This window comes from Fonsecaea monophora, assembly GCF_001642475.1.
Source record: "Fonsecaea monophora strain CBS 269.37 chromosome Unknown Scaff15, whole genome shotgun sequence".
NCBI lineage: Eukaryota > Fungi > Ascomycota > Eurotiomycetes > Chaetothyriales > Herpotrichiellaceae > Fonsecaea > Fonsecaea monophora.
In genome coordinates, this window is record NW_019173946.1 from 245,943 (window position 1) to 270,061 (window position 24,119).

Genomic DNA, 24,119 nt, shown 5'->3' on the forward strand with positions numbered 1-24,119 from the left:
CCATGGTGTTTTGAAAAGCCGCTTGTTGCCCAGCAGGCCAAGTCTGGTATCTCGGACCATGACTCGTAGATGTGTGCACCGAGTACAGCGTACGCATATATAAATATGGAAATGCGAGACACTTTGCAATGCGGAATTCTGGAAAGAACGGCATTTACTCAAAACATTTTTTTATTTCTTTTCTGGGTTTCTGCATATCCTATTACTTCCTTTTTTGGGGGGGATTTCTGGTCTTGTTCCACCTGGTTTCATCGTTTTCGGCCTAAGTTCCAGCAATCATCTGAGTGGTGAATGTTAGGTCAAGCTCGACTTATCCAGCGAATCTTCCCTGGTGTTTCGTCCGTTCGATGATTCGCCTTTGTGGATCCATAGCAAGCTTTCTTTCTGTCCATCCAGCATCCCACCAACTGGGCCCAACGACTCAATCACCCACTGAACACTCCAAGTAGACTCTGACAAGCGTCGAAAGTAGTCCAGCCCTGGTGCACGAAGCGTACTGATACCCGCTGCGTTGAGCCGCGCCACAACTCACATTTCCACTCCGCTTCCGTAATAGCGACTATTCATTCTCTTCCTGCTCACCAAGACTCAGCTCACCCATGTCGTGCACCACAGCCTCGCCCTCGAAATCCTCTTCGACCTCTTCAAAATCCTCCCTCCGCAAGATCTTACCATCCATGACTCGTCCCATATGGGTGTGGGTCCATTCGATTCCGGCTCGTCGCATATCGATGAATTCCTTGATCCAAGGCACGGGGCTGGTCCGGAAAGTACATTCGGTCCACCCGTTCGCTTTTCGACAAGAAGGCGACACAAAGTTGTCGGTTGCCACCTGTCGCTTGCGGAGTGGTCGCTCTCCATCAAAGAGCCCCGTCAGCGTACAAAATTCCCGGTAATGCTCAAAGGAAGAAAAGTACAGCTGACCTGCAAAAAGGCCGAGCAGGGCAATGGCTTGTGGGCTGATCTCGCCAGAATTGTTTCTCGCCGGGAATTTGCAGATGTCGAGGCCATCGAACGACGCCATGTTCCGAGAGGTACGGGCCTGATACATGTACAAGGTCGATCTCTTCGACCGCTGAATGTCCGGCAAAAAGGCGTTGGCTTCATGCGGGCTGATGATGACAGGTTGTGCCATTCCCTCCATTTTCAACACCCACTGCACTGGTCTCAAAAAACCGTCGTCACGAGAACCGTCATGAGATTCAATGGTTCGCATGAAATCCAGAGTTACCCACACATGCGTGGGAGACTCCGAGGGCGTGTAGTAAGGCCTGAGGCGGGTCTGCACCAGGATTTCGAAGCATGGGCGGAGTTCTGTGGGCTTGACGAGAGTAGCTCCATTCCGGCCATTTCGAATAAAATCCAGCAAGGCCTGACAGACGCTGGGAGTGGCAGGACGGACCTCTCGAGGGCGTTGCACCTCTCTCTCTTCTTCAATTTCATGCAAGACCTCTCGCTCCTGTTCTTGCGTGATCCCGCTGTCGTCAATGTCTGTTGACCCAATTCGTTCGATCTCTAGACACAGATCTTGAATAACAAAATCTTGATTCTCCTGGAGAGTCGGCTGGAACGGCATTTCAGCTCGGTGATGCCCGCCCACGCAATACAGCTCAGTGACGGGGCGACATTCTCGTTCTCGAACTGTATTCAGATACTGTTGAGAATCCACAATCTTTCCGTCAGACGAAATGTGCCGGGCAGCAGCAAGTCGCCGCCGTGAGTGAAGCAACCCTCGAGATATGTAAAGAGGATCTTGCTTTTTCAGAGCAAGACAAGACTGGTGAATAGCCCAACGGACGACATGCAGGCTGTCAAGCTCCCCGGTCGGAATTTTATTGACGCTTCGAATTGCCTGGTCGACCTCTGGGGGAGCATAGAATCTGACACGTTGAGAGACGGCAAGCTTCCTCATGCGCATACAGGCTTGTGCCAGGTTATCTTTCAGAATTCCTGGTCCCAACAGAACGGCGGCGGTAAAGTTGTCGGGAAGCAGAAAGTCGGTTCCTCTGGTATGAAACTCGTCGAGAAAGATTAGACAGCTTCTCAGCTCATCTTTGAAGATGGAAGACGCAAGTGGTTCGGTTGAGCCATCACGATTTAATACCATCTTTTCGTCGTTTTCCGAAAAGTAAATGGTGGCCATCTTCTCCGGCCTCAGAAGCAGCCATAACTGGGCGATCTCTAGATTTCCTTCTAGCATTTGAGCTCCCACATCGATGATAACATCGAGTGGTCCGTCTGCAGTGATGCGTTGCAGCAACTTCTTCGTAGTCAGCCTCTGACCAGATGGTGATGCGGCACAGAAGTATTTCCGGTTATCAAACCTCAACAGGGTACACAGAGTTGACGCTGTGATGTGTCTCAAGTCCGGAAGATCCTTCTGTATGATTGGTATTTTGCTGTCGCACGTGCCACTGAAGCCAACTGTAAGCACTCCTTCGTTTCTACACAGATCCCAAGCCGAGGTGGACAATTTGTATCGAAACTCTTTCGCTGCCGAAAGGAATACAACGTGTCGGAGAAAGAAGTTGATCAACTCGCTGTTGATGCGTAGATGGGCGTACAGAGTATCCACGCAAGTGGCATCATCTAGGTTGATGGAGTTGATTTTGCGGTATTTTTCAGGAATCTTGGAATGTTTCACCCAATTATGGTATGCGTCAGCGGGATCTGGCAGCTTGAGCAAGATAAGAAGGCATCTCCTCAAGTCCTGGTGAAGAATGCCTGTGTAATAGAATGACATTGCGGTCAGGATGATTGCCGCTTCCGGCTGTGCAAACTCAGCACTGGGTGATGGAACTGATTTGGCACGATACGGAACTGCGCTCAAAGTTCGAGTCCGATCCAGCCCATAGTTCACCTGCCAGCGTTTGTGCAGAGCATGACTCAAAATTTGATGTGATACCAGACCTCTGGCCACATAGAGTAGGTTGAGTCTGGAGGAGTTCCGAAAGTGTTGGGTGATCAATTCACATTGGGCCGCGTCGACGTCCACATTGAGAATGAACGAGCTGATGGCGTGAAGCACCTCTGGATCGCAGTGGCCGAGAGAAAGGCATGAAAGCTGTCCATTGACGATGGCCTCAGTCACGAACTTTGCCACTGCCGCCGCGCCATCATCGTTGAGCACTCTGAAATGGGGGAAAGCGCCTGGGCCTCGGGCTTCAACTTCGATTCCGGTTGGACACTGGTTGAAAAGCGCATACGCATTTTTCTGGACCAAAGACAAGACTTCCAACGAAACATTCCATCGGTCTGGCGCTCCGGAAAGAAGGTTTGCTTCCCCACTCGTGTAGACAAGTTCGTATCCAGGTTTCAACAGCTCGTCGGACTCGTCGAGGACATCTCTAGCATTGCAATCAAGCCATTTCTGAACGTCGATGAGGTTGGCAGCAAGATGGTGAGTGTCCGGTGTCAGCTTATCTATGCCCACAAGGCGAAAAGAGTTCAGGTATTCTGGTAGAGTCAGCAGTACCCCTCCCCCTTCCCGGCATTCCTGATACAGGCTCATCAGTCGCTGGGGTGTTTCGGCGGTTAAATTGGTCTGCCTGGAAAAGGGCAGATAGTAGAGGTTCCTGCCCACCAAGCCTGCAAGAGAGCGTGATAAGATCCGGAGCATTTCTTGTGCAAGTGGTTTCAGCACGACGACTCGAACGAGATGCGAACCTTGAGCAAGTGCTGTTACCACAAGATTTAAAATCACACTTGTTTTTCCCTCACCCATACCCAGGAGAACAGTACCATTTTCCGGCTTGAGCAATTCAGTTGCTACACGGATCTGCACAGGTCGAATGAGAAAGTTGTTTTGGCACTCGAGAAGGAGCCAGTCAGGCCACTCCTCTGGCGACCATGCAGAGTGTGCAGGATTTGCAAGCTCGTTATTGAGAGCGAACGCATCATCGGCAGCAAGGAACTTTTGTAATCTTTCCACACGTTGAGCGGCCGTAATCTCTCTTGCAAATTGGAGAAGAACAGATATCCAGCAAGAAGGTACTTTCTTTCGATTGTCAGCGGAGAGGAGCTGAAGCAATGTCAACTCAGACACCTGTGGCCAGAGTCTTGCTGTTACGAGAGCCTCTTGCGTGTCGACACGCGGTCTCAATAACTTGCGGGTTCGACCAAGAATGTAGGAGATTCGGGCTCTAGATTCCTCAAGCTTTTTAGCCAGAACCTCACCAGAAGGCACTTCCATCTTGATCGTGTCCTGGCCCAACCGGCACTTCATAGCCTGGTTGCTGTCATTCAAAAAACTCCCGTAATCACGTACGGCTGTAGAGGTATCAGAAAGTAACTCTTCAGCAATAGCTTCTAGTTCTTCCAAGCTAGAACGAGCTTGGTTAGAATCCAGGAATTGAGGTGTAGTCTTTCGAGACACAAGCTCTGATGACAAATCTCCATCTAATTCAGTAGGCTTGCTGTCGCTGAAAGCCTGCATGGTGACTGGCGTCACGACCATGAGGTCAAGCAGCGAAAAGTGAGTATTTTGACGTAAACAAGGGCTGGCAGGCCCGAGGTCGACAATGAGGTCCGGGACATCTTGGCCATTCCAGACGCTGCTAAAACCTCTGAGCTCATTGTCGTAATTCTCGAGGAGTTGCAAAAAGACATGATTTTTGTGCCAAACGGCAAACCTCCCATTCAGCAGCATTTTCAGATCCGAAATCTCGTAGTGATTCAAAGACCTCTTTGGAGGGAATCGAACGGTGTCATTCGGCCAGGATTCTTGTGCAGCTTCCAGGATCGACTCGCGCTGATTGTTGAGCTCCTGATCAAACTGCCGTCGCTGTTCCGCGATCGCTTCTTCATCGTTTTCCGCATTTACGGATGCCTTGCTCGGGATGAATGGTTTCCGACATTGAAAAATGAGTGTCGAGATCTCCTTGTGATTGTAGCTGTAGCCGTCTCTCAAGTCGTATGAATCGTGTTCCGGGGCTGGGAGGCCCCTGAGAACAGGCGAAATCGCAAATGCAAAGAGTGATCTCAACTGCGCTTCAATCGCAGGTTGCTTGAATACTAACAATGACAAGACCAGCATGACATTTTCTTTTGAGGCAGACGGGGATCTGCATAGGCTCATTAGACGAGGGAAGAGTTCTTTAAGGTCCTGGCTCAAAAGACCTGAAAATGAGTTGAAGGTGAATTCCTCGTTGAATCCTTTGACATCTTTCCAAAGCTGAATTGTACTTTTCCAAGATGTACTGACATCAAACGTGGAAGGCGAGGTCTCAATAAGGTTGGCCATAGCAGCCGACGCATAATAGTGGTCATCTAGATCTCGATCCCGTGCACGATAATCTTTGTCCTCGACTGGGAGAGAGGTTGATGTAACAGCTTCGCTTGGGAAAAGCTTTCGTGTTCGGTGATGTGATCTGTCCAACAATGCATAGTCCCCATTGTATGATATGGCACTCACTTGAGAATCAAACAACCAATCTGCTTTCATGTTGTGGGCGATAATAGCGTGGACTGTCCCAAAGAAGATATCACGTTGGGCCATGACTGGTAGGACACCGTTAAAAGTGATGGTCTGCATAGTTTTGAGATGGGGAGGGTAGAAGCTCCTCCCTGGTGTAAGCCGAGCAATCAAAGATAATATGGCATGGGCACGCGGCGACAATGGCTGGCATGTGTAGCAGATGGCATCCGACAAAGCGAACAGACTCTCTTCAGTGCCCGTCCTGCCGGTCAGAGAGTCAGGCTCCACAAAGCTTGTCACCGCATGTAGGTATGCCTTGTAGAGATGTGCTTCCAGATCTTGACCAATTAGCTGCCCGAGTCTAGCATCGACGCGGAACTGCGAAAAGGTAACAGAATCGGTGCCTCCCAGCTGGACCTGAGCGGAGATATGAGGCGGTGCGGCAACTATTCTCACATCACCGTGTGGGATGAGAACTGTTCTCAGGTTTGATCCAGCAATCTTACTCGTCGATCGCAGAATTAGACGAGACTTGAATCCATAGAGTGTTCCTAATGTTTGGTCAAAGTCTATGAAGGCAGAAAGCTCTTTGCAAACCATACGACCTTCAAAGTCGACGTAAAAATGCAGGTGATAGCGAGGAAGCTCAATCTCGATTATCGTGTTTTGGCTGGATGTGATGAGGATGTGTGCCGATTGCTCAATCGGTCTGAGAGCTTCGCAAATAGTTGACCCAACTGAACTATGGGTATCTATCAAATACTTCTGGCCGGCATACATGGATGTCATAGACCTTGCATGAAGATTAGTGCTCAGGATCCAGTTGCATTCTTCTGAGTGGAAAGGTCGCGCCCGAGGACGGAAAACCACGGTGCCGTCACGCAAGGACATCCAAGGGGTAGTGTTCTCGACGATAACTCGCGGAAGGTCTTCTAGAAAGTGATTGCGATTGATTGCCTCGAAAGTATTATCGGTTTGCTGCGAACGGATGAGTAGAACGTCACCACGCAAGCCGAAATAGACACGATGGCCATGAAAATCATCCTTGGTCATGTACTCCATGTCGTCGATATCAGCAGCGAAAACGTCCAAGTCTACATCGCCAAAGATGGAGCGGTAGAGTGGATCAGAAGTATACCGAGCAGGTAGCTGAGAAATCGCCCGTCCGGAGACAAGAAGGCTGCCGGAGACTAGATTGTAGTGAACGACTTTAGAAGAAGTCCGATTTGAAATCCAGGAGGAATCATCTGAGTGAACTGTCTGCCACTTGTTGGTGAACCTAGCTGTTGTCCAAAATCTCTTGATACCATCTGTAATTGCGAACTGATGGAGCTCAAGGCTGGCTTGAAGATGTTTGTGGTTTCGTCTCGCAAGGTACGCATCATTCAAAAGCTGTGCTTCACTGCTGGGAGACTTTGTGGCAGGCTGGGATTTCCGGTGCGTGTGCAAGTGAACAGAAGCCTCCACATAGTCTGCCACAGCATCCTGGTCAGAGAACATGGAAGGTTGCGCCTCTGTATCGACGGTATACGTGTGACGACAAAGAATGCATGCATGCAATATCTGACGTGAAAGGTCTCCGAGAGTAGAGCTGTCAGCACGAGCATTTTTCCGTTCAGCGTAGAGTTTGGTCATCTGGCGTATCCAACATAGACCAGAGCGACGAATCCAGAGAACAAGGTCCATGCAGCGCTTTGTGGCGTCTTCAAACGACGACAGCGACATAACCTTGAGGGCCACTTCTAGCAATATAGCCGCCGCCGCCACTTCTTTAAAATTCGCTTCTATTCTTTTAAATGCACTATTGAGGGCGTCCAGCAACGAAGACGTGAAGTGCTCTTCCTCAAGTACAGCCTGAGATTCACGTAGCAGCGAGGTAGGACATGCTTGACCAACTTGAGAGATAGCGTAACGAAAGACAAGAGCTGTTGAGGGAGAGTTGAGGTCGATTTCTGCGGAGGTGATTGCTCCAAGAACATTGAGTAGTTGGAGTCTTTCCCCAGATCTTAGCGATCCCAAGAGCACAAATTCATGAGAGCCCATCTCTTTAGGGCACTTGGACTGTTGAGAGATGACTTGATTTTGTGTATGGCTGGTTAAGTTGGCATAGCCATTAAAGACACTGTTTGGAGAGTCTGTGGCTTTGGTATAGCAATGGCTTCGCAACGAAGGATTTCCGGTCTGGTCTGCCGTCCATAGAGCCAGATTCGAAGCATCATGCATCCTAGGGCGAAGGCCGTTGCTGACCAAGACGGGGTCAACATTTAATGAGGCCTTGAGATAGTGTGATTTCAGAACGGGCTTTACCGAGGATGCAAGAGTGATCCGTCGATTTCTCCGTTGGGCGTACTTCTCAAGTGGTCCGTACGAGAGTAGTCCCTGGTTGGACGCCGACCCGGTGACTTGGCTGGTTCTGCAAACATCTTGAAGTAAGAAAAATGTGGCATCTCGCCAGGAGACAATCGCATCGGGGGCGGCAAGCTCAAAGATCACTGCTTTGCACAGGGTCTCGTCGTCTGGGAGTGGCCATTCGTGTTTGGATATCTGGAGGTCCTTGGCTTGCTGTTCCTGTTTACATTTCTGGCATTTCTTGTCATGTCTAGGCCTGCCAACATATGGCTTTCCGTACCTGTTGACCCCTTTGGGGATGAAGACGCCACATTTCATTTCACTGACTTCTGTCATCATTTCGTCAAATGTCTTCTTTTTCGACTCCCACTCGTCAGACTTAGCTCTCCGTGCTTGATGAGCATCTTCTTCGACCGTAGCGCGTAGGGCCTGCAGATCAGAAGATTGGTCGTAAAATCTCACAGCGAAGCAGCCTGGTGACGGATCGACGAAGAGAGAAGGACTGGTGTGGGCACACCGTAATCGTCTTGATTTGATGTAGAGTTCCACCTTTGACAGTCTGTCCAGTTCAGTTCGATTACTGAGAAGAAGAGGTCCAAAGAGAGTGACAGGAATCTCCTGTGGATACTCCAAGAGGAGCGGATATGAAGTAGTTGCAATGATGTCCAGGGCCATCCACAATTCGAACATCGTAAGGAGCATAATGGACATTCGCTCCGCATGTAGCTGGTAGTTCTTCTTGGCTAAAGCATAATACTTCTGTATCAGTCCATACAGGCTGCGGCATGCGGCTGCAGTTGACACGTTGACCGCTATCCAGCTGCTCAAACACTCCTCAACCCAGAGCTCAAAGTCGACAAGACAAAAGAGGACGTCTTTAGCCTGTGTAAAGATCTCGACTTCCGGTAGTAGGTACTTTGACAACGGCATTCTACCGGATGACGGAGGGATGTAAGAAGTGAGTGAGTACTTGAAAGCTTTTCGAGAGCGACTCCAGATGTTGTGTATTATGGAGCAACTGTTCTTCAACACCAGGTGATCTGATACTTCGCTGAGAGGGACAGGTCGAACGACAACTCTGTCTCTATCGACAGTCTCGGCCCATTGGCGGCGGATACTGTTGTCGAGTAGGTCTAGGGTCGAGTTGACGGCTTTTTAGACAAAGTTCAGCGTGAACAGTCCCAGTTTGGCATTACGCCTAGCCAATTTCACACGCAGAACGTGGAGAATGTCGGGTCTATTGTCAATGGCCGCAATACCAGCTGCTATCCGAGACAAGAAGAATAACATGAAGTTTTTGTAATGGCAATGTCCCTCACCTTCGAGGTCTGCGTTGACAAGGGCGATGTGAAGGGCAACCTTGGCAGCTAGCCAAACACCTGACCGGCGCCAAGGTAAGTGGGCATTTTTCCAGCAAACATCATCGTGAACGCGTTTGCGGATGGGCAAACTCGACGCCGTCTTTCCACAGCCACCCAAGACACTGAACAGCCACTCGGAGACTGCTCGAGGATGGGCAGATTGCCGCTCCTCAACCATAGTATTGTTTGCCTTCTTCGTGGTTTCCATAGCCATTTTCAATGGTTCAACTGACAGCATATAGATGGCATCTCCAAGGCTTTTGAGAAAGGAAGAATCCTCGAGTTTCGACTTCGACAAAAATACCGATCGTGCTGGGAAGTGTCGGATGACGGCGTCTTTGGCACTGAGAACCGCATCAGTCTTTGCAAGCACCTCAAAGCACTCGAAGATGGCTCCGTTTGGCTTGCTTCGAATCAGGATGGCGGCATTTTGGGGTTGAATGTAGAAAAGCAAAACATCTGGAAGGCTGATTAGCAGTGACTGATGATCCTTGTAAAAGCTCTCACCATCTTGATGCCTATGTTCAAGGGTACTAGTAATGACTTCGCGACATGGGGCACCTTGGTGGTAGATATCGACCCACTTGGCTAGTGAACGTGAGAGTCGCCTCCAGATGGGGCGCTCGTGCCTAAAGACAGAAAAGGAAAGCGTAAAGTCGCGCGTGGCATCTAAGATCTCTTTCAGGAGATCATCAGCGCCTGATTCGCCGTGATGTTCTTGTGGTAGTTTCGGGGGAAGGAACACATGTTCGAACACGAAGCTCACGGCTTCGGCTCTCATTGTGTCAGTGGAAACTTGCCGAGGGACAAGCAGCAAGATGCTGCTTTCCCCCGGATAACGTTGCGAGATTCGATCTCTATGAAACAGGCTGCAAGCTGCAGATTTAAGGTTGATCAAGAAGTTGAAGACGATGAAGAAGAAGACTTGTACAAGAGGTAGGTGTGGTTTGGCAGACTGAAATTTCAGGAGAGGATATTGGAACGAAATTGATTGTGACCTCTGGTTGACAGGAGATAGTCTTGGCAGATAAACAGAGAAGCCTGTCAAGTGAATGTATAGTGATCCAAATTTGACATCGGGTGTGGCAGAATCACTGGTCGTGGACGATGAGCCCAGGTTGTCTTCACCTCCATTTGCCAAGCTCTTCGACCTTCACCCAGCGCGAGCATTGTCTCCTGAATCATTTTGATCTCTTGGCGGTAGCAAAAAAAACTCAGAGCTTGTATAGTGGCCAGGCATCATGTTACTGTTGTCGCCGCGGCTGAATGCATCGCCTGCTACGGTGCAGATCGCCGAACCAGGAGTTGTATATTTAATTTTGGTAGGGGTTTTGGGGTCCTGGTGGTTAATGGTGCCTTATAGCTCTAGCTATTAGTATAGCGATCCTATTGGTAATATGGAATATAGAATGTTAGAGCAGAAGGCCCTGCATAGAGGGCAGCCTTTCTCTTCGAGGTCGCGAATTCGCCCAACCCAAGGGCGTTTCGAAAGCGGATCGCTGACCCTGAGCCTGCAAAGTTGTTCCTTACATGTGTATTCAACACAAGCTTCGTTGGAGTCTATCGTGGGTTTGGTTCTGATGGCACTAGCGAGGTAAGCACATTAGGATGATGGAATCGCTGTTCGTGTCCACTTCTAGCGCAGCGGCGCTGAGGTATTTGTGTGGGTCGCATGTTGCAGATTCGAGGACAAAGTTGTCCCAATTCACATTCGAAAAAGAGACTTCGAGGTCCTCGGACGAACATGATGGTGGCGAGCTCTGTGAAAGGATGTAAAGCAAGCAATGAAGGAAGTTTGGAGGTTGGATTTGGACTCGCACGACTCGCAACATGACGCCTGATTGGGTCAAGCGAGGTCGCCACAGTCTCTTCTTTTCCGGGATTTCATTGGTGGATCAAGTGTGGCTGAGCCTGCTTAGCGTGAGCTTGATTGGTCAGGTTCTCAGGCACCGCAGCTCCCGATTACTCCGAGAAGGGCCATCTGCGTCACTATCACCGTCTGAGCCTCAACCCGCGATTTGTATTTCTGTCGCGCTTCTCACTTCTCTACACATCTCCCTGATTCCGCAGGTAGCTAGCAGTAGGCACTTAAATCTACCACCCTACCGACTCTGAACCTGTCCTACACTTTCTATCTTTACACTCAACATGTCCGCGCCAGCAGAACCCCCACCAACCTACGACCAGGCCACTGGCTCTTCGGCCACAACATCCGCCAAACGACAGAAATCATCGCACCTAGAAGTGCCGTCTGCAAAAAATGGGATCCCAACAGAAGCCCGCCGCTCGATGGAAGACCTTCAGAGACCTTTACCCGAAGGGTGGGTACGGCAGTACGATCCCAAGGAGAACCACCAGTTCTTCGTGAATACAAATGTCGAGCCACCCAAATCATACTGGGAGCACCCATTAGATATTCCCGAAGTCCTGAAGAGCTTGAGCACGGAGGAACGCGAAAGACTGCAAGAAGAAGAGGATAGGTTGAGAAGACAGGCACCACATTCCGCCGACCACTCCGAGGACGAACAATACCCACCAGAACTCCCCGCCCGGCCATCCTCCTCACAACAAGCCGGTCAAAAGAAGACCTTTGGCGAGAAACTGAAAGATAAAGTCACCGGCACAACGCACGAGGAACGTGTGCGCAGCCGTGCGCAACGCGCAGAAGAAGAGAGACAATATTACGAAGCACATATGAGGCTGCGACAAGCTATGCAGCGAGCACAAATGACAGGTCAGCCTCAGTTCTTCGCCAAAGACAGAGACGGCAAGAACATCTACGTGGAGCCTCCCGGGGGTCCTGGCTATGGATATGGCGGATACGGACCAAGGGGTTATGGTGTCAACCCTTATTCAAGCGGGCCATATGCCGACCCCAACGCCAGATTTATTCGACCAGGCTATCCCTATAATCGTCCATACGGCGCTTATCCGGGAGGTGGATATGGATTGCCCATTGCGGGAGGGTTGCTTGGAGGGTTGCTTCTTGGTGGACTATTGTTCTAGGACTGCTTTTCAAGGATTCAGGAATGCGGTCACGGCAGGGCTGCTGGTTATTGTCATTGATCGAGACGAGGTTTACGAGGTTCGGCATTGCTTTTCATACTGATATCCTACCTAGCACTTCTTTATGCTTTATGCTTGATACAATCGAATGAATTGTTATACCTTACGTCTGCTTCTTGGATATACAGTCCATCTTCCGAATCCATCTTTTCGCCATCGTTTCTCGCATTCGATTCATGCGTTTTTATTTTGACATGAAATTTTAGCGGAAGAAGTACAATCCCAATAATACACCGCGGCATTTGTTCCACAACACGTCTTGACCATTATTCACGTGTCAAGAGTAGCTGCAAGTCGTACAAACCACCACTTCATCGAACGTCACCTTCGAGCCGTCGTCATGAGTCGATGCCGATGTCACGATACCACCAACACAAGCGGACGCCCCTTGCCCGAGATTTACACTGCCGGTGTAAAAAATGCATTCGGCAGACGAGAACGCCGCGAAAGACGAATCATGCACGACGCTGGAAACCAAGGTGGCGCTCCTGAGAGGACTGTCGAAGACCGTGGTGCCGCTGCCTCTGAGCGAGACAGTAGGGTCACGCGAGAGCGAATACGGGACAGTGAGGGGGACGGTGGTTCCGGTCGCGGTGGTCACGGTGCCGATGGTGATGGAGGTCAGGCCGAGAGGGAGAGTGTCGTCTCCCTAGACGAGGATCGTAAGGTTGTTAGTGGCGCGATGAACATGGCAGGGTGCTGGGGTCGGAACAGAGGGTTTCATACTCGGGTGTGCAGCTTGGAACCGCAAGTAGCCAACTGTGAGTCGTCTTCAGCGAGGTTATAGTCAATCTGAGTATGTGTGAGCTTGTAATCCTCAAATTCAGTCAACAAGCCACAAACACTTGAGAGGGATGATCAGGAACATACCCGCGCTTTCAAGGCTGCGGCAGAAACACCAAGTGTCTGATGAGCCAGCAGAGCTATACTCGATGCTAGGAGCTGCATCGTTGGACTGGCTGCTCTTGATTTATCTCGTACTGCCTATGCTCGAATGTATTTCCCACTATCGTTTCCAGCTACACTTCTTGTTCTGTCGTGGTAGTATGACTAGAGTGTCGTATTTTCCTTCAGGTGGGAGAGATTTCCCTGGTTCTATAATGAGATCAGTCTCCCACCGCAGCGATGCGGTGTGTCTGGGATAACACAATGGATATTACGAGGACGCTTTCCTGGCAAGAGGCAGCCTGCTGACCGACCTGCTGGCCACAATCAGATGCAAAAACCATATTGGTTCCTTCCCGCATCTTGGTCAGCCTTATATTTCCAGCCTGAGAGGTCTAACGTCTGCTTGGGAAGTGATTTTAGTTCTCAGAGCAACCAGGAGTTGAAGGTGCTAATAACTTTGTGTATTCCATGCTCAGCAACCACTAGCGGCCAAATTTCCACGACGACTAAGATATCTTGAGAGGTCAGTGGTGATACATCGTCCTGCTTCCTCCTGGTGTTTGGGATGATGGGATTGACTGAAGATGGAATTTAAGTTGTCAGCATCTGACATGACTGACGGGCAGACTCGTATCTAGTATACTTTCCAGTATCGATGTGATGGGAAATGCCGACATAGGCCATAGGCTCATTCTAGGGAAAGATAACGGGCTCCGCCTACCCTTTGCGGAAAGTTTGAGGTTGCCAAGCTGGATGGCAGTGGATGGTGGATGCACGAGGCTGGACCCCCCTTTGACCACCAGCCTCGTAACCATTGCAACGCCTACTGAGGAGAGCCATAAGTGTTACATCAATGGTCACTTCGCTTTGGTGCAGCGATGTCCTCGAAAGCAAAGAAGCCATCACATCGCATTCCAACAAGGAAGAGCAGCAGCATTCAGAATGCCACAGAGCGATTGTGATCGAGCTAAAGGTAATATTTCACCTGTTTGATTTCTCGTGGCTAGTGGATCTAGTCGATTCTTTGAAAAGGGCAGGTAGCTATACGATAAAGAGCGCCCAGCACAGGGTTGTCAGCTTAAGAGGTTTCGGGAAAATACATGACATAGACGATTGGTACTTTCTCTCAAACAGCGTCACTAAATAGTTCTTTGTACAAACTATTCTTGACAGAGACGAAGCCGCCACAGTGATGGTCGCGTACACAGATGCGAATAGAGGAACTAACAACACATGATCGCAGAGTTGCAAATGCTCATCAGCAACCAAGGTGGACACTACTACTGCCAAAAAGGGAGAGACGTTGTGTGGACCAAACACGAGCGCGGATATCGGCGCGCCTTCCTGCTTAGAAAATTCTTGATTGCTATCGACCTGCAGCCACCCAGCCTTGAGGGGCAGTGGGCGCTTCACCTGGTAGAGAAAGAACCGGCACGACTTTCGCCTCAGAGCTACACGGGGGTGAGTTTGCTCAGAATACGGGAGCCTAGATTCATGCCATATATTCTTCTAAGTATCTCCCAATCTCTTCATACAAACAAAACACCCTTTGGCTCCCTTCTAGCACAATCGCTTCTCAACCAGTGCCAGCCCTGTACGAGGTAATTTACGTGGAATCGCCGACTTGCTGGAAAGATGGGCGACTACACGGCCTTTTTCTATGGTAATCACCCTCTCCTCCCGCATTCCTCCTTCTAACCAAGGCATCAAAAGGCACGCTCATGGCCCCCGGCGTCCTCCACCGCGTGATCCACGGAACCCACACTCCAGAGGCATGGCAGAAAGACCTGATCACCGTGCGTCCCGCCATGCTGCAAAACTACCGTCGACACAGAGTCAAACACGCAGACTACCCCGCCATCATACCTCATTCCGACTCCAGGGTACGGGGGAGCCTGGTGACGGGACTGACGCAGGGTGATATCTACCGCCTGGACATCTTCGAGGGCAGCCAGTACAAGAGGGACGTGGTGAAGGTGCAAGTCCTGAAAGACGTGGAACTGGATCAGGCCGCACCCGAAGAAGACAGCAACGACCCGGAAGTCCTGGAAGAAGTCGAAGCACAAACATATGTATGGCTGGAAGGTGAAGAGACGTTGGAGCCGCAAGAGTGGGATTTCGAAGCATTCAAACGAGACAAGATGCGTGCTTGGATGGGCATCGACGAGGACGATGAAATCGAGATCGATGAGGGATTTGCGGATGTGGACAGAGCTGTTGCAGAGGGCGACTTCTCACAGACAGTGGACAAGACAAAAGAGAACGGAGCGACCACACCGAAACGTGATCCAATGGGCGGGAGAGGAGCCAACGGGCATATCACGCAGCAATTGAAAAATGCAGGTGTGTAGAAATCACGGCAGCGTAAGGAGAACACGGATAGACTCAAGATACCACGCGGCGTCATTACCATCTACGATAGAAGATAGAAAATCTCCCGCCACAAAAGAAAGATCTGACATTAGAAAGGTATTTTCGTAGCAATGCTAATCTCTGAAAGAGCTCCACGCTTTGAGCACACTCACAATCCCACAGCACAGCACCTGAAGCAAAGAATTGCCAGAACCCTTGCTCCTGGCCCATCGTAGCCGACCTCCCAGTCAAGTTTGGTTGATTTCCAGTCAGGAACTCGCTTAGCGACGACCATGGCTTCTCACGGCACTGCCTTGCATCTGTTCCAATTCCTGCTCTAGCTGTTTAATTGCAGCGTGAGTCGCCTCTAGATCCTTGTTCAAGCGATCTCTTTCGCCAATCAACTTCTGCTCCCATGCTCTGAATCTCTGTTCCTCCACCTTGACCTGCTCGGTGAACCTCTTCCGCAGTGCTTCTTCCTCTTCCTTGAACTTGGGGTTGTCCAATTTTCTAGGCCTGGCTTCACCAAACTTTCGTGTCTCCATCTGCTGCGCACGGTAGGCTTCATAGTGGTTCTCTTCGGTGGTGTGAATGAGGTCGAGCATGTGGGTACGAATGAGGATCGATCGGAGTTTCTTGAAATCGCAGTGCTCTTCGTTCTCCACTTCGGCCACACCCCAAGCGTATTGTCGGCCTTTCACAATGCGCGCATCCGTGGTCTTGACATCCTTCTCGCTACCAATAACGGCAAAAGGCATGGCTGCCATAAGTGCACGGGCATGTTGTGCTGCAGCTTCGTCATCATCTTCGATAGGGGGTTGGTAGATTTTGATGCCCTGTGCTTCGATGACAGCTCGAATGCGGTGCTTGAAGCGGGCCAGGTCAGCAGGAGAGAGTGTATCAGCCTTTGCGACAACTGGAATCAAGTTGACACGTGTGCATAGCCGCTTCATGACCTCAATGTCCAGGGGTTTCAAGGTATGGCCAGTAGGTCGAATGAAGTACAGGCAGGCATGGACACGGAGGTCGATCTTGTCTTGTCGCCGAGGTTGTTGCTCTTGCAACATGTAGGATTCATGCTGGTCATCGAGAAATTCAATGATAGGCATCCAGGAGTCACGATTGTTGACATAGTCGCCGAAGCCAGGTGTGTCAATGACGGTGAGACGAACTAGCAAATTGATTAGACTGGTGTCATGGATGGATGCGCTATTTCTGAAATGTACCTTTGAAGAACTTCTCTTCCAGTTCAGCTTTTGTGATCTCAATCTCCACTGTCTTGTCAACCTGCTTTGCATGGCGCCTCTTGTGATCTTGGTAGTTCTTGATGGTGGTGGAGAAGAGAGTGTTGATGAAGGTCGTCTTGCCTAAGCCTGACTCGCCGGCGACCTGAATAACAGTTAGCATCCGACCTGCGTACTGGGAAGACATTGGTTCTACCATGATAGTGAAAGCGGCGCCTCTCTTTGCGACGATCTTGTGTCGCTGGTTAGGCAAATTGGCAATGCCAATGGGCGATGGAGACTCCGCTGCAGCTGGAGCCATCTTGGTCGCAGATTTTGAGGAGAGATAATCAAGTAGAAAGACCCGGCACAGGGGACGATGACAACAATACCAGTAGTCAGAGTCCGACTGAAGAAACGATGAAGAGAATGAAGAATGGAGGACTGCACTTTCAAATTGACAACGTGGTTCGTGGTTAGGGGTTTCCTCAATTGATCCTCGCAGAAAGTGTAGGGACAAGTCGCGCCCCTGAAACGCCAATTTTCACTAGCAGGCTTGCCCCAGATCACGGCGTGCGCTTAACCATAAGCGTCCTAGTTCCGGAGAAAATCAATCATTTTCTCCGATAACTTTTTTTTCGAAGCCGCATTTTGGTTGATGGTAGAATGGGAATTGTGTATACATGCGCCGACCTGGACTGCACAGCCATGAGACAATGAAGACGGAATTTAAGGTTTGTAGGACAGACTCGTTGTTGATTCCATCACTCTAATACTCTGTCACAGTTTTCAAACCTCTTGGGTACTGTCTACCGTCAAGGCAACCTTGTCTTCACACCTGACGGCAACTCTCTGCTCTCACCAGTCGGCAATCGTATCACTGTGTTTAATTTAACAAAGTGAGAAACCCTCCGTGGGACAATCATGAACTTGAAACTAACATATTATCGCGCAGGAACACTAGTTACACCTTCCCCTTCGCCCACCGAAAGAACATTACCCACCTCGACCTTTCCCCAGATGGAAACCTCCTCCTCACTATTGACGAGGATGGCCGCGCAATACTATCTATCTTCTCCAGAAGAGTCGCGATATACCATTTCTCCTTTAAGTCGCCGGTAACATCATTGGCGTTTGCCCCGGACGGTCGTCATTTTGTGGTGGGGATTGGCAGAAAGATTCAGGCATGGCGGACACCTTCCACGCCCGGCGGAAATGCTGACGGGGACCTCGAATTCGCGCCATTCATTCTTCATCGCGAATACGGAGGTCACTTTGACGATGTCAGACATTTGAGTTGGTCGGGCGACTCACGGTTCTTCCTCAGTGCATCCAAGGACCTTACCGCACGAATATGGAGTTTGGACCCAGAGGAAGGGTTCGAGCCAACGGTCCTCTCGGGCCATAGACAGCAAGTCAGGGGCGTCTGGTTCTCCGCCGATCAGGAGTCTATCTTCACAATAAGCGAAGACGGGGCGCTTTTTCGCTGGGAATATATGGCCAGCCAACAAGCCGACGGCGACGAGTCGATAGAGCCGATTGATGAGAGGTGGCGAATTGTACAGAGGGACTATTTCATGCAGAACGCAAAACTGAAGTGCGCTTCATACCATCCATCGACCAATTTGCTGACTGCCTGCTTCGACAATGGCCTTTTTTCCTTGTATGAGACTCCGTCCTTTTCGAACATCCATAGCCTGTCGATGGCATCTTCACCCATTTCAACGGTAACCATCAACAACACGGGGGAATGGCTGGCCTTCGGCTCCTCTAAAACCGGGCAATTACTTGTATGGGAGTATACTTCCGAGTCAAACATCCTCAAGCAGTCTTCTCACCTTGACACAATGACGACTTTGACGTATTCTCCGGATTCTAGTCGCATCATTACTGGTGCTGACGACGGGCTAATCAAAGTTTGGGATGTCTCTTCTGGCTTCCACATTGCGACTTTCTCGGAACATAACTCTGCTGTCACCGCATCTGCATACTCGAAGCGAGGCAACATTCTTTTTACTTCATCTCTAGACGGGTCCGTTCGAGCATGGGACATGCTGAGATATCGAAACTTCAGGACTTTCACCGCTCCTCAAAGACTCTCCTTCTCCTGTCTAGCCGTCGACCCTTCAGCGGAGGTCGTCTGCGCCGCGTCCCACGACTCCTTTGACATTCATCTATGGTCAGTGCAGACCGGGGCTCTCCTCGATCGACTAGCAGGTCATGAAGGACCGATATCGACGCTAGCGTTTACTCCAGATGGGCGCCATCTTGTCTCGGGGTCCTGGGATCACACCATACGGGTATGGTCTGTGTTCGACCGATCCCAGTCATCGGAAACATTACAACTCATGTCGGACCTTCTTTGTATTGCAGTTCGGCCTGACTCTGCACAAATCGCAGCTTCCACACTTGATGGGCAGCTTACTTTTTGGAATTTAAATACCTCGATACAAGAATCAGGTTTCGACGGTCGTCGAGACGTCAGTGGAGGTCGGACATTGACTTCCCGGCGTACAGCAGCATCAACCCCTGGAACGAAATCATTCAATTCGATTGTATATTCCGCGGACGGAAGCTGCCTTCTCGCAGCTGGGAACAGCAAATACATCTGTCTATACTCGGTTAGCACACTGACATTGATCAAGAAATTCACCATCTCCATCAACCTGAGTTTGGATGGCACGCAAGAATTTTTGAATTCAGCAGCTATCATGTCCAATGGCCTTCCCAAAGACATGCTGGACACAGAAGGGGAGGCGAGTGACCTCGAAGATCGCATCGACCGTAGCCTTCCAGGTGCGAAGCGTGGAAGAGATGCGACGGCAAGGACTATTCGTCCGGAGGTCAGGGTCGCTGATGTCGAGTTTGCACCTACTGGAAGGAGTTTCTGCGCGGCCAGCACCGAAGGTCTCTTAATTTACAGCCTCGACAATGTGGGAATGGAAGATTTTGATCCATTTGATCTCGATATCGACGTTACTCCACAGAATGTTCGAGCTATCCTTGCCCAAGACGAGCCCGAGTATCTCAAGGCTCTGATCATGGCATTTAGACTCAACGACAAGCCTCTGCTCCGACAGGCGTACGAGGCAGTTCCATACGGGTCGGTGCCGTTGCTTGTCCGTGAACTACCCAAAGTATATCTTGGGAAATTGTTGATGCTCATTGCCCAGCAAATGGAGAATCACCCTCATTTGGAGTTTGCACTTCGTTGGCTGGGCGAGATACTGAGTGTCCACGGTCGATACATCAAGGAGAGGCATGGCGAATTCGCCGCCGAGCTTCGCTCAATCCTTCGCGGAGTTGACAGCAGAGGGAAAACAGTCCGCAGTCTCAGTGAACGGAATGTCTTTGAGATTGAATTCTTGTGCCAACAACCTAAAGGCGGCAACCAGCTGATGTCGACAAATTTGTATCAACACAACCACCACCCAAATGGGGAGACGGTCAATGCTGAGGATGGTGAGGCGGAATGGATTGGCTTGGATTGATTCTTCCTTTTGACTATTGTTTACACAATGATACCCACGAGTAAAGTGACATGAATAGATGCACATAGTCTCGAATGAGCCAGTAGCCTCGGGCGAAAGAGATATGATATCAACCAAAGCTCTCTATTAAGTCGCATGTTTCCCGTTTTTAGCACATCTTGAGAGATGCTTTTCATTGACTGTCCACGAACGAGGCACCTTGACCCTGGCCCCGAGACTCTGAATGATTCCCAGTTGTGAGGCTGAGGCCCCTTTTGCCCGTGTTAATTCACCTCGTTAAAATGCTCTTAGCGCCTTGGCATTGAAGTTACTTTCAATTTTCTGCACTGAACGAGGAGGATTTTATGTGACGAGGTTGCACGACACAAAATGGACTGACCTTCCAGGAACTTCCGATTCAGAAGACTCGATGTGTACAGATGTTGATCAGGCCTAAACAATAATGGGAGCCCTTCCAGACCGGAGAACGGGACTTCGGCTACCCCTCGATCCGGCGTGGACATCTGAGGACGAATACATCCAGTCTGCATTGAACTTTGCAACGAGTTCCGACCTCTTTCGAAATCTCTGTGGCGGTGTCCACATCCTTGATTTCCTGACGCGAGAACCGGACCTTTATACAACGGTCCTGCCACTAGAATGGCGCGACTGGTTCGACAAGGTGGAGATTGACGATGTTCTTGACTTGCTTCTCAGAAATGACTTGGAAGAATACTCCCAAGTGTCGTCAACCACTACTGATCCGCGTCACTCTTCCCCAACGACCCTGCTGGAGTATGTGCACACAATTCGAAAACACTGCCTTCGAAGGCACTTCACGCCCGTCTCGGATGAAGTTCCAGACGTGCCAAGACAGGTCTGCGTGGGCATGAACACCAAGAAGGTCCATGAAGTGACGAATTTCGCCGCATATGTGGCTAGACTCTCCGAAGATGTCTCACAACGGCTCCAAGAACCCATCTCAGTTGTCGATTTCGGCTCCGGGCAGAACTACCTGGGCCGAACGCTGGCGTCTCCGCCATACAACCAGCACGTGGTGGCCATAGAGAGAAAGCACCACAACATTACCGGCGCCAGGTCGATGGACGTCCATGCGAAATTGGCGCAGAAGGAGAAGATTATGCGCAACAAGAAAGAATGGAAACGGCAGATGGAACGGAAGGATGAGATGCCTACCCCTCCTTCTTCCTCAGAAGAGCATAACGTGGAGCCGTCACCCATACCGGAGATGTTCGCGGCGGCAAAGATCCTGGAGAAAACAGACCTCGATCCAGACAGCGGGTCAATGACGTATATTGAACACGACGTCAAGGACGGATATCTCGAGAATATCCTTTACCCTTTAGAGGCTCCTCAAAAGTTGAGCGAAGGACACCCTGAAAATGTCGAAGGTCCTGCTGCAATGAAAACAACAAATGGACTCGTTGACAAAAACAAGGAAAGGCCGAAAGCCATGGTCATCTCGCTTCACTCCTGCGGCAACCTTTCTCACCATGCGCTGCGTTCTCTGACTCTCAATCCCAGCGTCTGCGCTGTCGCCGTAATAGGCTGCTGCTACAACTTGGTCACCGAGCGACTTGGGCCGGCAACCTACAAGCTCCCACAACTGCGCCCGAACCACCCGCGACTAGAGGCCACGGGCTCGGCATACGACCCACACGGGTTCCCGATGTCCCGCACGTTGGAGGACTTCCAGGACGCCGACGGCGGGCGAGGAGTAAGGCTGAACATCACGGCGCGGATGATGGCCGTGCAGGCGCCGTACAACTGGGGTCCCTCAGACAGCGAGGCCTTCTTCCGACGGCACTTTTACCGCACGCTGCTGCAGAAGATCCTGCTCGACCTTGGCGTGGTCAAGCAGTGTCGCGACCCGGGCAAGCAGGAGGTCGCTGGGGGCAGCATCACGGGGCGAAACGAGGCCGGCACGCCTCTTATCATTGGCTCACTTCGGAAAGCCTGCTTCACAAGCTTCCGGGCCTATGTAAACGGCGCGCTGGAGAAGCTGAAGGCCGACCCCGTCGACGGGCCCATGGTGGAAGCCCTGACCAAAGACAAACTCACCGACGAGGTGATTGACGACTACGAGCGACGTTTCTCGTACGCGAAGAAGAACTTGGCCGTCATCTGGAGCCTCATGGCTTTCAGCGCCGGCGTCGTCGAAAGCATCATCGTCACGGACCGCTGGCTCTTTCTGAAAGAGCAGCCGGATATAGCGGACTGCTGGGTCGACATTGTCTTCGACTACAAGCAAAGTCCGCGGAATTTTGTGGTCGTGGGCATTAAAAATCAGAGATGAGAGAGTTTCAGCTCTTACTCAACCGTCACGTGAACCCGGTTTCTAGAATTGGCAGGGATCTAGGACTCAAAAGATGTCTATCCGGCTGACAGGAACGAGGATGGGCACAAGCTGATAACAAGACCTCGCACAACATGTCAGTCACCTCCAAAGCACCAACGAATCCCTTTCTCACTCTACAGCTTCGTGATCGGCGTGACACCCTCCAAAAACCCACCTTTCACCACTGCCGAGATCAACTGGTTCGCAATTGCCGTTGGAGGCGGTAATCTCAACCCGCCCTCCTTGTACCCCTCTGGAGGCGGATCGCCGAGCCCGCTTGTCCCGTTCTGGAGAGCCTCTTGAACCTCTTCCAACGTGAACCATTTCGCCATTTCCAGTTCGGGATCGTACTCCAAGCGGATCGCCTCGTCCTCCGGCGACGCCGCCTGCGCAATGGCACCAATCATCAAGTTCGCCGGGTACGGCCAGGGCTGTGTGGAATGCACGAGGACGCGCGACAGCACGACTCCGGACTCCTCCCAGACTTCGCGACGGACGGCGTCCTCGACACTCTCGGCTGGCTCAATGAAGCCCGCGAGTGTGGAAAACCAGTGGGGTGGCCAGCGCTTTTGTCGGCCTAGGAGGAGGCGTTTGCTGTCGTGGCTGAGGACGGCGACGATGACGGTGGGATCGGTGCGGGGGAACGTCAGGTTCGAGAGCGTGGTCCGGGTGGTGCAAGGTTCGCGCTCCTGGGGGGTTTCGGCTTTATCGGTGGGGGGACAGACTCGTTTGGCTCCGGCGTGCGTGGAGAGGGTTCTATGACCACACGTGCCGCAGAAGGTGTTGCGGGAGTTCCAGTCGAGATAGTGGCGGCCCTGAGCGTACTGGGCAGCTTTTGTTTTTTCACACCCAGAGGTCAGCATGCGGCCACGGAGGGGAAGTATTTCGGCCAGGCCAGGCTATCACTTGTGACAAACTCACCAATGTCGGCCGGGAAACTCATGGCCCGCATCCCCTCACTAAACTTGAGCCCATTTGCCACAAACGACTCAATCAACTCGTTGGCCTCCTTCTCATATGTCTTCTTGGGCGTGACGTCCACGGCCCAGTGCGGCGCACCCGTGAAATTCTTGTACGAGTAGCCGTCGGTGACCTTCTCATCCAGCCCCAGAAAGACCACCTGGGGGATATCTATGCTCGAGTCGAAGTCGGCGATGATGTCCTTTTCGGGCCGCGCGAACGGGTTCTCGGGCAGGATGGTCTTGATCTCGTCGTAGGTCGCAAAGTGGATCTCGGTAGGGGACTTGACCAGCGGGGAGAGGGTCTTGAAGACGAGGAAGCGCGCCGACGGGTGCGCAAACGCGCCGGCGAGGAAGGGGTAGTCTTCGCGGAGGAACGAGACGCGGTTGATCGGCGAACCTATCGGCAAAGAAAGGAGAAAAGAAACAAAATGTCAGGATCCCTGGGGTCAGAGAAGAGAGAGGGGAGGAAATGGTTCAAAAGAGGGCCGTCCAGCTCGAGATAAGACAACTCTCTCTACTCGTCATATGCAAGCGTGTGGGAGGAGAGGACCTGCTCACCTCCAAAATAATTCGTCACCTCTTTCCCGAACTTGCGCCCGAGCGCAGAGTCGCGATCGAGGTGTGCCGGAGTGGGTAGTTCTGGGTGCGGGATGGCGGCGGCCATGTTGCTCAG

At 51.1% G+C, this 24,119-nt stretch overlaps 8 protein-coding genes across 8 annotated transcripts; 4 read left to right on the forward strand and 4 right to left on the reverse strand.

Moving 5' to 3' along the window:
• Positions 1-294: 294 nt before the first annotated feature.
• AYO21_03192 (hypothetical protein) lies at positions 295-9,907 on the reverse strand (the record flags this gene model as incomplete). The annotated part of the gene is made up of 5 exons (XM_022653166.1): positions 295-479; positions 583-8,916; positions 8,980-9,030; positions 9,085-9,585; positions 9,634-9,907. 5 exons carry the CDS (start codon positions 9,905-9,907, stop codon positions 295-297), a joined length of 9,345 nt encoding a protein of 3,114 aa, XP_022514559.1.
• Positions 9,908-11,274: 1,367 nt separating this feature from the next.
• AYO21_03193 (hypothetical protein) lies at positions 11,275-12,132 on the forward strand (the record flags this gene model as incomplete). The annotated part of the gene is made up of 1 exon (XM_022653167.1): positions 11,275-12,132. The coding sequence occupies one exon, from the start codon at positions 11,275-11,277 to the stop codon at positions 12,130-12,132; it is 858 nt and encodes a 285-aa protein (XP_022514560.1).
• Positions 12,133-12,469: 337 nt separating this feature from the next.
• On the reverse strand, positions 12,470-13,140 carry AYO21_03194 (hypothetical protein; the record flags this gene model as incomplete). The annotated part of the gene is made up of 3 exons (XM_022653168.1): positions 12,470-12,841; positions 12,919-13,008; positions 13,063-13,140. The coding sequence occupies 3 exons, from the start codon at positions 13,138-13,140 to the stop codon at positions 12,470-12,472; spliced, it is 540 nt and encodes a 179-aa protein (XP_022514561.1).
• Positions 13,141-14,801: 1,661 nt separating this feature from the next.
• Positions 14,802-15,431, forward strand: AYO21_03195 (hypothetical protein; the record flags this gene model as incomplete). Its single annotated transcript, XM_022653169.1, has 1 exon — positions 14,802-15,431. The coding sequence occupies one exon, from the start codon at positions 14,802-14,804 to the stop codon at positions 15,429-15,431; it is 630 nt and encodes a 209-aa protein (XP_022514562.1).
• Positions 15,432-15,713: 282 nt separating this feature from the next.
• On the reverse strand, positions 15,714-16,977 carry AYO21_03196 (hypothetical protein; the record flags this gene model as incomplete). Its single annotated transcript, XM_022653170.1, has 3 exons — positions 15,714-16,603; positions 16,659-16,821; positions 16,873-16,977. The coding sequence occupies 3 exons, from the start codon at positions 16,975-16,977 to the stop codon at positions 15,714-15,716; spliced, it is 1,158 nt and encodes a 385-aa protein (XP_022514563.1).
• A 394-nt stretch (positions 16,978-17,371) lies between these two features.
• AYO21_03197 (hypothetical protein) lies at positions 17,372-20,146 on the forward strand (the record flags this gene model as incomplete). Its single annotated transcript, XM_022653171.1, has 3 exons — positions 17,372-17,389; positions 17,442-17,554; positions 17,611-20,146. 3 exons carry the CDS (start codon positions 17,372-17,374, stop codon positions 20,144-20,146), a joined length of 2,667 nt encoding a protein of 888 aa, XP_022514564.1.
• A 442-nt stretch (positions 20,147-20,588) lies between these two features.
• On the forward strand, positions 20,589-22,442 carry AYO21_03198 (hypothetical protein; the record flags this gene model as incomplete). Its single annotated transcript, XM_022653172.1, has 1 exon — positions 20,589-22,442. The coding sequence occupies one exon, from the start codon at positions 20,589-20,591 to the stop codon at positions 22,440-22,442; it is 1,854 nt and encodes a 617-aa protein (XP_022514565.1).
• A 176-nt stretch (positions 22,443-22,618) lies between these two features.
• On the reverse strand, positions 22,619-24,110 carry AYO21_03199 (hypothetical protein; the record flags this gene model as incomplete). The annotated part of the gene is made up of 3 exons (XM_022653173.1): positions 22,619-23,316; positions 23,406-23,843; positions 24,005-24,110. The coding sequence occupies 3 exons, from the start codon at positions 24,108-24,110 to the stop codon at positions 22,619-22,621; spliced, it is 1,242 nt and encodes a 413-aa protein (XP_022514566.1).
• Between the last annotated feature and the right edge of the window lie 9 nt (positions 24,111-24,119).